Source organism: Acartia tonsa, chromosome 9 (genome assembly GCF_053477335.1).
Source record: "Acartia tonsa isolate MP-2025a chromosome 9, ASM5347733v1, whole genome shotgun sequence".
NCBI classification, from domain to species: Eukaryota; Metazoa; Arthropoda; class Copepoda; order Calanoida; family Acartiidae; genus Acartia; species Acartia tonsa.
The window spans coordinates 43,107,051-43,119,220 of NC_137268.1; the positions used below are offsets into that span (position 1 = coordinate 43,107,051).

A 12,170-nucleotide genomic window follows, 5' to 3' on the forward strand; every position below is an offset into this window, starting at 1 on the left:
CAAACCGATTATTATCCGCTGGATTATAACCGTATAACTAAAAAAATTATGTATCCTATCGTATTGACAATCTTTGGGAATAGTCCCTTTCGTAACATCGCCCCATAAGGGGCGATTCGTCGTATTTTTAAAATGGCTTTTTAAGGGTTATTTTAGGTTAGGTTAGGTTATATTGGGGTAGGTGATTACCCCACAGGGTTAGGTAATTGACCCCGCAGGGGCTAGAAATAGGAGAAAAGCTACTGTGAAAAATACGAAGATTCGCCCCATGAGGTGCGATGTTACGAAAGGGACTATACCCCAATCTTCTACTAATAATAACATAAAAATGTTTTGTTTGTCCTTGTGTTTGGCCCCTAGGGTCCAACAAACTTGAGTTAACATATATATTTTACTCTCCGCAGAAAACTGTCTATAATATAATGCAATTACCTGAACAAAACAACGAAATCTGAGATAAGAACATCAGTTGGAGAGGGTAAAAAGTGTTTTTATTCTCTATGAAAATTTTAGCTTCCGGCCAACAAGTTAGAGCTTTCAAACTTAGCCGCAGCCTAGCCTGCCTAGCCGCAGCGCTCGGCCCCCTTGCCTGCCTAGCCGCAGCGCTCGGCCCCCTTGCCTGCCTAGCCTAACCTAACCTAAAATAGTTAAAAAAAAACTGAGCTTGTAGCGATTTTAACAATAAGCGTAGAATTTTTCTTTTATTCTACACAAGCTGCGCTATTTGAATTTTAAAAAGGAATGCATTTTTTTGGACACCTTCATGTTGCATATTAGGTATTTGAATAAAATTAAACAGCATATACGGAATTTTTAAAAGCGAAGCTTTTCTATAATCAGAGTCGGTCCGTTCGTATTAAAAGCGAAACTTTTCTATAATAAGGGTCGGACCGTCCATACGTCCGTGACGGATAGCTATTTTCGTTAATTTAGGCATGTTAGAATTGTCCTATCGATTTCAATGCATGGTGCTTCCTTTAGTAGTTAGGCACGATTTAGAAAGCGTAGCAACTCTATAATCATTACCAGAATGTCCGTACGTTCATTTTAAACATGTTTATTTTTTTACTTTTTTAACAACTGATTTTTATGTGATCTAATCATCTAATTAATCTGATTTTTGGTATATTGATTAAAGTTCGTTTGTTTGACAATATAATTTATTTAGTTTTGCCTTTATGGATGTTGTCATCCTTCTGCAGTCAAGTAAGTACACTTGTTTGTAAAAACAGACAAAGAAACTTACCTACATTTATACAAAGAGAGAGACCAAGCTAAAATTGCTCAAAATTAAACCATCTTAAGTACTTGACATCTTCGAATGATGTTTAGAATTTTGATCGGGCATGTAAATAGATACCTTAATCAGGTTTAAAATAAATCCTTGCCAATTTGGCATCAAAAAGGCAGACCCACAAAACATTGAGACATGACAGCTCTTTGTATTTCTAGTTTTCTATGTGTGACAGGTTTTCTTTTTGAGGCCAAATTGACTAGGATTGTGTTAAGAAACCTTGGTAAAGCGTCTATAGAAAGGTCTTTCAAGTATACTTTAGATGGTTGGTCTTTTTTAAAATGAACAAACCTGTCTTAAATTGTAATAAAATATGCACTCTTTGTGAAGAGCAAAATTCTCCACAAGGGCTAGGTTAGAAGCAGTAGTGCTCTGTAGAGGTGTGTGGTTTAAAAATTCAATATTATTTTCTAAATATCATAGTTTAAACATGTATTGTTATATTTATTATTTTTTGACTAAAACTGCATGGTTTGTATTAAAAACAAAATAAAGTGATTGTTTTTCCGAAACTTTTATATATTACATTATTTTAGTAATATGTAAATGTGATCTAGTCTAGAATTATACTTAATCTATAACAATTTATATTGCATACGAAACTGAACATTAAGAAACATTAATAAAAATTTAGGTGCTAATTATTTTTATTACTAAGTGAATAATATTAATCAACGGAATGAAAATTATTGTTCGTAAGTAATAAGAACAATTTCATGCACGTTGATATAAAACAAGGATGATAACATCCATAAAAGCAAAGCTGTAAAACCAAAAGGCAGTACAAACGAAAAATAACTCTTGTAGAGTGTCAGTACTTAATAAGCAGAACAATAATTTATAAGTCAAAACGAAATTGTACACAAAAATACTATTTTTCTGCCATATTGCGTAAATATAGAAAACAGTAAAGGACATACTTCCCTTTTTATAATTTCCTCGCTTATAATAATTTACCTTATTGTCAAGAATCATTATTCAAAATTAGATGAATAGGATAATCATATCATACAAAAAAAAGGAGTCAAAATAATCTTTAAAAATCAACATATACTTACTTTCTGTTTACAATTATAGAGTTACTACGCTTTCTCAATTGTACCTAACTATTATAGGAATCACCATGTAAAGTTTGAAATCGATAGGACAAATCTAACATGCTTAAATTAACGAAAAAAGTTATCAGTTACAGACAGATGGACTGACCGACCCGTATTATAGAAAAGCTTTAAAAAATAATTAATCTTTTTCGTACAGTGGAATTTTACATTAAATAAAAAATTAAATTTGATATGAGCCTAATGAATATGAGGATCAATTAATTACAGGTCTTGATTTATGCATTCTACGGCATATCGTTTTAGAAGTGCTGCTACTTTATAGAATTCTCCAAGTCTTGAACGTAGACACACTACATTGTTCAATCTCACTAACTAAGTAGTAAGTAAAATATAAAAATGGTCATCTACTTGTACAATTATAATATTAAAAACTATTATAAAGCCTTCCTGATAGGGAGAAATCAAATCATTTTAGTATTAAAGGATTTAACTTAAACCTTTGTCCCCTTATCTTAATTTATTTTTTTAACCCCTGCAGGGGGCTTTATCCCTTTGGGCATTTTTACTTAAATCAACTATATCTTAAAATTACTTAAGAAACAATAGAAAACAAAATATATTTCTATAAAAAGTTTGTTTGTGATCCAAATGCGATATGCGGGAAACTCCTCTGTGTGTAATTTTAAATGGATGTTGTCTTTCTTGTTATACAAGTGGTTATTAACTTTTTCAATAAATTTCCTTTAATTGTTACTTACATATTTTATATTTAAGTTTTAGTACGTATTGCCATGTTGAAAATAAAGGTCTTCATATTCCTTTTCTGTTTCAGGTAAAATTATTATAGTAGCTTAGCTCCTCTGTAGCTACAATATTGAAAACTAGCGGCTTCGCCCCTAGCCTCTAGGGGCTTTGCCTCTAGAGGTTTGATCAAACCAATTTTTCGTAATTTAGATTTTTAAAAAATAAATCTAAAAAAAAATTTCTTTGGGGGGGGGGAGGATTTTTTTTTCATGAGGGGGGGGTTAGTCGACCCTACTATTTTAATTTTAGTTTTAAGAATTTTTTTTTGTAGGGGGGGGGTATTTTTTTGTGGGGGGGGGGAGGTGGGGGTGTCCCACCCCCCAAGAAAATAGTTATAAACCTTCCTGGGACCCATGAGAAGCTACCCTGTAAAAGAGAACCCGATCGGTTCAGCGGTTAGCGAGATCCTTCGCTACAAACAAACAGACAGACAGACAAACACAAATTGTTTTACTTTGTATTATAGACGAGATCCTTCGCTACAGACAAAAAAGCGTATTACTTTTTATAATAGGATAGCATTAGCTATAATAATTATTTTATAAAACTAAAAGTAGGAGGTTGTTTGTATGTATGTCTGCCTGTCTGTCGGTACTCAAGGATCTCGCTAAGGCTGAACCGATATGGTTCTCCTTTACAAAGTTCAGTTCAGGCGCGTCTCTCTTTTGGACTCTGTAGTCCAGAGAATACGGCCACCCTATTCCTCCATGATGTCCTGTCCTTGGCATGTTTTTCAGCTTCTCCCCATGTTAATTTTAAATTAATGAGGTCTTTTTCAGTGCTCTGCCTCCAGGTCATTTTTGGTCGTCCCTGTTTACGTTTACCAGTGGTGGGGTTCCATCTTAAGCACTTTTTTGGAATCCTGTTATGTTCCATTCTTAGTCTTTTATATTTCACTTCTGCTTTACAATGTAGCTTCTCATAAGTCCGGGGATGATTTATAACTCTTTTGGAGGATTTTCCATCACCCTCCTATGAAAAAAAAAAAATTACGTTTTCTTTTAAAATAAAAAAAATTTTAAAAATAGTTTTCAAATTCAACCTCCCCCCCCCCCCCCCCTCCAAGTGTCGCTAGAAAGTTTACTGTTATGCTTTGAATAAAGTATTGTTAGCTTGTTGTTCCTGTACTTCTCCTGAACAAGCTCCTATTAAATAATTACTGTAGGATAGTTTGCTGTTCTATATATTTTTCTTAAAAAAATGTTATATTATTTCTGCACTTTCACATGCTCCATGAAAGTAATGGATATTATGACAGGGGAAAAATTGTCTTCAATTTAGCCTGCTAACATGAAACTAGTTTTTTGGTCAGTTCGTTCATCCAGTAGGAGGGAAAAGGTTGGTGTAAAGGGGTTGGTAGAGTTGTAAGTTCACTCTATGAAACATGAGAATGTGAAAATCTGGTGTAAGATCCAAGTAACAGTATATCCATTAATTGCCCTGTCAAGGTACATTGTTGCAGCTGGTGAAAGAAGGACAGAAGTGTATGAAAAGGCATTGGTACCTGTTTCCAATACTGGTTTAGCAGGTACTTTTATGATGACACACAAGTAACTAAATTATTTGTAAAAACTTATTCGCTTCCTTTATCCCTCCATCTTTAATTCTTTTAGGCAAAAACCTTTCCAAAAAAGTGATTAGAAATAATACATTAAAAGAATGTAAATACAAATCTGATAAGATATTATGATAGTATGCAAAAGTAAATATACGTTATTCTAGCGTGACAAGCGCGAGCGGTGGAACACAACGGACGGACGTCAATCAGTTTAACTGTAGACAAGCTTCGCTTCAATCCCCCCTAACACAGAGGTTTATGTACAAGTTTAGTTATACATAAACATGACAATAATAAATTTAATATCTACAGAATTAGGATTGGTTCAAGAGGATAATAATAGATTCCGTCCCTTTATATATTTGGGGGAAGGAGTCAACAACACAATAGATAATAAAAACTTTTAATTATGATTATAGTTAAAGTATTTCAAAATGTTCCATCAGATATGATATGTAGTGTTGAATGTTTAAGAGGTAATATTTTTTTTCGCATTGTATTATAGACAGCTTTCCCTAGATATTAAAATAAAAAATTATTACATTAAAACCAGTTTTGTTTAGCAAAAGCCTAAAAGGGATCGAAGTCACAGGCTAAGTAAACTGGTAATATTTTAATATTCGTGGAAAATTTTCTGTAATACGATGCTATACATTATTTTTCGGCTGAGAAACGGCTATAACAGTAGAAAACCGAAAAAAGTAATATAGGCGCATCATTTTAAGTTTTTCATTAACCAGCGCTGAAGTAGTCATTGAAATTCTTTTCTGTTTCAACATTTAAAAAGTTGATTTGTCACTGCCAACGGCGGAAAATCGGCGGTAAAAATCGCCGTTTTCTAAATAGTTGCGAGGGATATGTATCAAATGATCTTTCCTGAAAAATTTTAAAAATTTAGTTAAAAATTTGGTCTTGTGTAGTGTGAGAACGAATAATAAGTAAGTAAACAAAATACCTATGTATATCTGTCTTCGTTTGATTGACCATCAAGGATTATAAATGTATTATCTAGATGGATGCCACTACTTTATCTACGAAGAAGTAACTGCCAGATGTACCACAGGACAATTGAATAGGCTTGATTATAATCATATTCCAACGGATAAAAAGATTCAAGTTTGGATTATGAGATATAGACAGTGCAAAGGTAATTCAGTTTTCATATCATTATATGAGGCTACGCTCCTAAAGGCCTGTAGGGGTACTTGATAAGGGGGGAGTTTAATTCGATAATTTTAGAGCGGGGGTTAGGGGGCGAGCATTTCCCCTTTCTAGGCGCGATTTCTCTTGGGAGCGTGGTGGTACCCTACCCCAAAATAGTTATAAACCGTCCCAGAACCTGTAAGAAGCTACACTGCTAAGGAAGAACCTTCGGTACAGACAGACACACACACAGACAGAGACCCTTTTACTTTATAATAAGGATATAATGAATATTAGTTTTCTTAATGTTTTATGCTTAATTAATTGTTCATTTATGCATATGCTATTGTTTCTGTACATCTTTTTAACTATTTTTTAGCATTTATAAAACTTAAAATAACCTTATGATAATAGAATAAATGTAAGAGTAGATTTATAATCCAGGAAACTACCTGGATTCAGTGTTAGAGACCTTTTTCGTCTGCTAGCAAATTACTTTCTGCTCTTTTGTAGCAACTTAGCTTTGTTGATATGTCCGACGCTTCTGGCTGATGGTATTTTATCTATACTTGAATAAATATGGTTTAAATCCCATTACTGTTGGCTGACAATTTACATTTTTTTTAATGTACAAAATTTTCAGAGAAGCTTGAGCCAGTAGAAAATGGACATTGGTTTTGCCATGCACAAACCCACGACGACAGGGATAACTTTATGCAAAACCAATTTTGCAAAACTCATATATTTATTTTGGTGCATAAATACAAAATGATTTAAATAAACTAAAGTTAGTGACTTTAGGAAGCAAGTAAAAGTGGCTGACTCAGATTATGACGTCAAAAAAATTAACCAATGAGAGGCCACTATAAATTTTACCATTGTTCAATTACAGTGTATACTGGCCTCTCATTGGTTATTTTTTTTTGCCGTCATAATCTGAGTCAGCCATTTTTACTAGCTTCGATTTTAGCTTGCTGTTAGTGTTTTTATTATTCAAAAAAAACCTCACCAAATTATATGTGAAAAAAGTCCCTCTATAAAAGTAATATGATGTTTACCTGTACCGAAGATCACTAAATCCGAATAGTGATCAAGAGGTGATCAAAAAAAATGTTTGCGAAATTCGTAAAAGAACCAAGGAAATCTTCATCAAAAAAAAGGACAAAGGAAATCTTCTGCAAAAACAAAAAGGACCAAGGAAATCTTCTGCAAAAACAGAAAGGACCAAGGAAATCTCCTGCAAAAAAAAAAGACCAAGGAAATCTCCTGCAAAAAAAAAATTGGGGGGAAGATTTTTTATTTTTGGGGGGGTTTGGGGTGTCCCACCCCCCAAGAAAATAGCTTAAAACCACCACAGGACCAATAGGTATACACCCTGAAGAGTAGAATCCGATTGGTTCAGTGGTTACCGAGATCTTAAGGGACGGACAGACAGACATCATTATACTTTGTATTATAGATATACTGACCTTTGTATTGTATGACGTCAGTTTTTATAGGCACTATAAGCTGGGTCATATTCATTGTCATGGTTTTTGTAAAGTTATTTCCATTAGATGTTTCTTGATGTGTAAAGCTGGCTATGTTCCTCTGAATAAAAATGCAGTGTTCTGCAAAAATGAAAAAGGTTTATAATTAGAATTTAAAGCAGTTTTGTATACAGACAGAGTGCCTATAGAACAAATAAGTGAACATCCAAGATTAGGGGGGGGGGGACTGCTAACCCCCCAAAAGTTAGTTGTGTATTACCCCCAAACTACCTCTTATTTTTTGCAATAAAGGGGGGATTTTGACATTTGATTATAAAAGGGGTTCCAACAACCGTAAATAAGATTTGGGGGGAGGGGAATATTATTACCCTTCCCCATGTAAATTTGAACCTAAGATAAAAATATGGAGATAGAGTAAAAATTAAAAGTGCATCACATTCAAATTCAACCAATTCTTAAAAAAAACAAGGATGACAACATCCATAAGTAGCAAAGCTCAAAAATTATGAAGGAATATCGGGAAAAAATTTACCATGGAGTAGTGTCATACAATAAACATTAAAGTTGACAAAATAGGGAAATCACTAAACCTTTAAAATAACGCAACCTTTAAAGTCACGAAAACTTAAAATCTAGGAATCGATCTAGCACCGCAATTAATAGACAAATCATAATAAAATTTTATGGAAATATGTAGAATATGAGCATATTCAATTCCAAATACGGACGAAGTGAATTATAGAGTAGCTTCGCTACTAAAAACTTGAACCCTTCCTTCTTTGTTTTGCTCCTAAACAAAAAAATTTGAAGCTTTTCATAGAGCCTATAAAAAATTACTTAATACTGGTCTACCGTTGGTCAATTAATCCTTAACGGTCGGGGGTGAGGGGCATTGAACGCCCCCCCCCCCCCCCTCCGGTTTTTTCTATCTCATTTTCTGTGTGTGAAAGATAAAGAGCCCAAACTGCGTGACTTTTTAAGTATGGATATGACACATAACTGAGAGTTGTAATTTTTTGAATATCTCCATCCTGGCAGGCACAGAATGCCAGCAAACCTGGCAGGGTCATCCAGGTAAAGAGCAAAAATATTTTTTTGACTAAAACAAAGCATTTTATCATACCAAAATACTAAAATATCTTCTAGTAGTACATCCTGATATGAAATACAGGTGTTCAAGTCACTTTCAGGTTCCAGGTATAATCCTGCAGGTCCTGATCCTCCAGGTCTCCAGAAATCTTTAAAAGGCTCCTGTGGCCGCAATTTTTGACTTAGAGACTTCAAATTTTAAACTTAAGCTTTTCTTACATGTCTACATAACGTATTAAAATTTCATAAAGATCAACCGCCGTTTTCCCGCCGACTGCGGCAGCTGGCAGCTGCCAACTACAGCTGCGGCCGCTGAAATTTATATTTTAACATTTCTAATGTAAAATTTACATAAAGATAAACATTTTCTGGAAAAAAATTGTTCTTCTAGCTTCAAAAATAAGAAAATTACAGCCGTTTGAAATTTTTAAGTAAAAAAACAAAGGTTGTTAAATAAAAGGGTGAAGGAAGCGAAAATTGACTTAGACTTTAAAAAGGTCAGAAATTCATTATCAAACAGGGGACTTGCAGAAAAAAAATTTTGCCCTCTAGCTCTAATAGGAACTGAGATAATAGGGAGGGGCGTTGAACGCCCCCCCCCCCCCCCCGACCGATTAAGGTGCGGCAAGGGCCGGACTGTAAAGGGTTAAAATGTAAATTGTCCTGTCATTGGTAATTTAGTCTGTGTATTGGCCTATCATTTTTCCTTTGTATTGTCTGATGTTATTTTTTTTATAAGCACTATTAAGAGCCTGAATAAATTTTAATTATACTGTAAGGTAAGAATTATTGGTGGCGGAGAGGTGAATTTAGATGTGTTGAGACTGGTATCCTGATGGTTGGTAGCAACCAGCATCCTTACAACATTGTTCAATCCATTTCAGGTACATAATTATTTAATAGGGGAGAATAATTTTTATAAGCGAAGCTTTTCTATAATAAGTTCGGTCCGTCCGACCGTCCTCAACGGTTAGCTATTTTCATTGACTTGTTAAAATTGTCCTATTGTATGATGATTACTTTAACAGTTTTGTACAATTTAGAAACTGTAGCAACTCTACTATTGTTATCAGAAAGTCCATCAGTCCATTGGAAACATGTTGATTTTTAAATTTTTTTGACAACAACTTTTTAATGATATGGTTATCACATTCATCTGATTTTTAATATAATGATTCCTAGAACAACAAAGTCCAATATTATAAGTGAGGCATCTCTATAATCAAATTCTAAAAAAATAAAAGTATGCCCTTTTACTGTATCCCGTAATTTCGCCATATTGCAACAAATTAATGTTCTACTTATAAATTTTTATTGACACTCTATACAAGGTATTCTTTGTTTGTCCTTCCTTCTGATTTTAGAGCTTCGCTTTATGAATGTTGTCATCCTTGTTTATCAATGTTCATCATTTTGAAACCAACTTTATCCCATTTATTTCAGGCAGGGACTTGAAAGTGCAAGAGCATCGGCCACTTATTACTCCTGGAGACGAGAAACTTAAAAATGGTGTACTTCAGTTCTTTAATGGAAGAATATCATATTGCTATTTTACTTCAAGTAAGATTTTTGTAATTTTCGCTATATATAAAACTAGCGGCTACTTCCCTAGAGGCCTCTTGGAGGGCACTTGGAGGAGGGGGAGTTGAATTTGATAATCCAATTTTTTATTTAAAATGGAAAAAAATTAGGCGATGGTTAATTTTTTTTATAAGGGCGATTTTTCTTAGAAGGGTAACCTCCTCCAAAATAGTAAATAACCTTACTATGACCTATTAGAAGCTACCCTATAAAAGAGAACTCTATCTGTTCAGCGGTTAGCAAGATCCTTCGGCATGGGCACACAAACAAAAATCCTGTTACATAATAAAAAGTAACAGGACGATCGTTAGTTTGTCTGCAAGTAGCGAAGGATCCCAACTGCTGAACTGATTTGGTTCTCTTCTATATCAAAGCTTTTTATATGTCCTAAGAAGGTTTTTAACTATATTAGGGAAGGATAACTACTATTTACACTATTCAAGGAAAAATCTAAAAAATAATATCCACCCCTTCAAAAAAAAATAATTCTTTAAAGGGAGTAAGCATCAAGTTTTTCTTTTGCTCGTTCTTTTAAAGTGATTACCTATAAACAATAAACATACTTTTCATATCAAAGTAAAATATTGGAGAGGCCATTATCTATATATAACTTTGCCTAAAGAGCGTGGACCCTGTCCCGAACTTATACAAGGTCTTTGAAATCAGCTAATAGAGTCGGAAATATAAAAAAAAACCAAATCTATAGAAAAGAAAGTAATTTGCTAGCAGATTAAAGGGTCTTAACCTCTTGGGCAAGTAGTATTCTTGATTAAATCTTTACTTGCACATTTATTCTATCCATGTTATAGGTAAAGACTGTTATGAGTACTCTTTCAATTCTACATCAAACTTAGTTGTCAGATTGAAGGGTCGTCCAAGGAAAGTTTTGCATAATTTACAGGGCTCGGCAGATGTGCCTAAGTCTCAGGGAAATTAAATTCATCCAATTTTCAAAATCATCAGGAATTCTGTCTAATCCTGAAATAAATATGGCAATTCCCTCTGTTATAAATTTTTATCAAAGCATCCAAACGGGTTTTAATTTGAGGCTTTAGCGCGACGGCGTAGCCCATATTTACTTGCATTGATTAATTTTAAAAATCATTAAATTATATAAAGAAGACAAATTTTATGTTTTAATTTTCAATATTTATATCTTATATTAGGTACAATAGATATATTCTAGATATACAGCCCTTAAAGCACCCAATAGGAAAACAGTAGAGGTACTATTCGGCCATCCTACTGGTTAGAAAGTGTACAGATTTTGTTAGGAAAAGGCAGTTATTTTTTTTTTATTTTGTTCACATAATAAGTCAGCTATAAATAGTGGTTTTTCTTATAATAAAGCTTTTATTGGGTAAATTATATCATATTAAATTTCTTCCCTCATATAATTTGAAGCGTATGGCAAAACATGAATACACATCAGCTATCAATAATTAAAACCAATATGATAAAGTTAACTATTGGGAGTTTATATTGTCGAAAAATGTTGTTGTTTGAATCTAGATCTATTATATCTATTGAAGGTACCTAAAAACATTTTTATAGGGATCATGGTCCGACTGTTGTTACACTGGATTATCAATATGTTTTGGGTGGCACTGATTATGACAAAGCTATAGTAGATGCCATCAATGATTTAGAGAAAGTATCTTAACTTTCATTGATAAGGAGACTCAATAATATATTCTTCCCCCTCTATCACTTAATTTTTGTTCTTCTAAAAGCAGCAATCGTTGTAATCCTTACAATAAATTAAAAGGAAGTTTGTCTGTTTGTACCAAAGAATCTCGCTAATCGCTAATCTAAATGGGTTCTTCTTAACAGGGTAGCTTCTCATAGGTCCCGGGAACATTTATAATTATTTTTGGGGAGGGTACCACCACCCTCCCAAGAAAAATCGCCCACCGAAAAAAAACTCTTTAATCCCCCCCAAAAAATTAAACTAAATTAAAAAACTCCTCCCTCCTCAAGTGCCCCTAAAGGCCTCCAGGGGGCGTGGCCGCTAGTCCTTGTAATAATTTAACAGGATATGTGAGCGTGTGCTGGAGGATCTCGCTAAACACTAAACCAATATGATTGTCCATTACAGTTAAGCTTCTAATAGATCCTTGGAAGGTTTAGAATAGTTTTATTTGTGGGCG

General features: G+C 33.8%; 1 protein-coding gene and 1 long non-coding RNA gene across 2 annotated transcripts; both read left to right on the forward strand.

Moving 5' to 3' along the window:
- Positions 1–3,152: 3,152 nt before the first annotated feature.
- On the forward strand, positions 3,153–6,637 carry LOC145327555 (uncharacterized). The gene is made up of 5 exons (XR_013882184.1): positions 3,153–3,187; positions 4,608–4,687; positions 5,137–5,193; positions 5,730–5,864; positions 6,504–6,637. It is a non-coding gene; the product is annotated as an uncharacterized LOC145327555 (long non-coding RNA).
- Positions 6,638–7,398: 761 nt separating this feature from the next.
- LOC145327556 (uncharacterized) lies at positions 7,399–10,957 on the forward strand. The gene is made up of 4 exons (XM_080171097.1): positions 7,399–7,487; positions 9,219–9,323; positions 9,883–9,999; positions 10,830–10,957. Exons 1-4 carry the CDS (start codon positions 7,427–7,429, stop codon positions 10,955–10,957), a joined length of 411 nt encoding a protein of 136 aa, XP_080027223.1. The 5' UTR covers positions 7,399–7,426.
- The last annotated feature ends 1,213 nt before the right edge of the window (positions 10,958–12,170 follow it).

Coding starts and splice junctions, on each gene's coding strand:
- LOC145327556 (XM_080171097.1), top strand. CDS start 7,427: ATGTGTAAAGCTGGCTATGTTCCTCTGAATAAAAATGCAGTGTTCTGC. Junction 7,488..9,218: donor GTTCTGCAAAAATGAAAAAG/GTTTATAATTAG, acceptor TTATACTGTAAG/GTAAGAATTATTGGTGGCGG. Junction 10,000..10,829: donor ATATTGCTATTTTACTTCAA/GTAAGATTTTTG, acceptor TCCATGTTATAG/GTAAAGACTGTTATGAGTAC.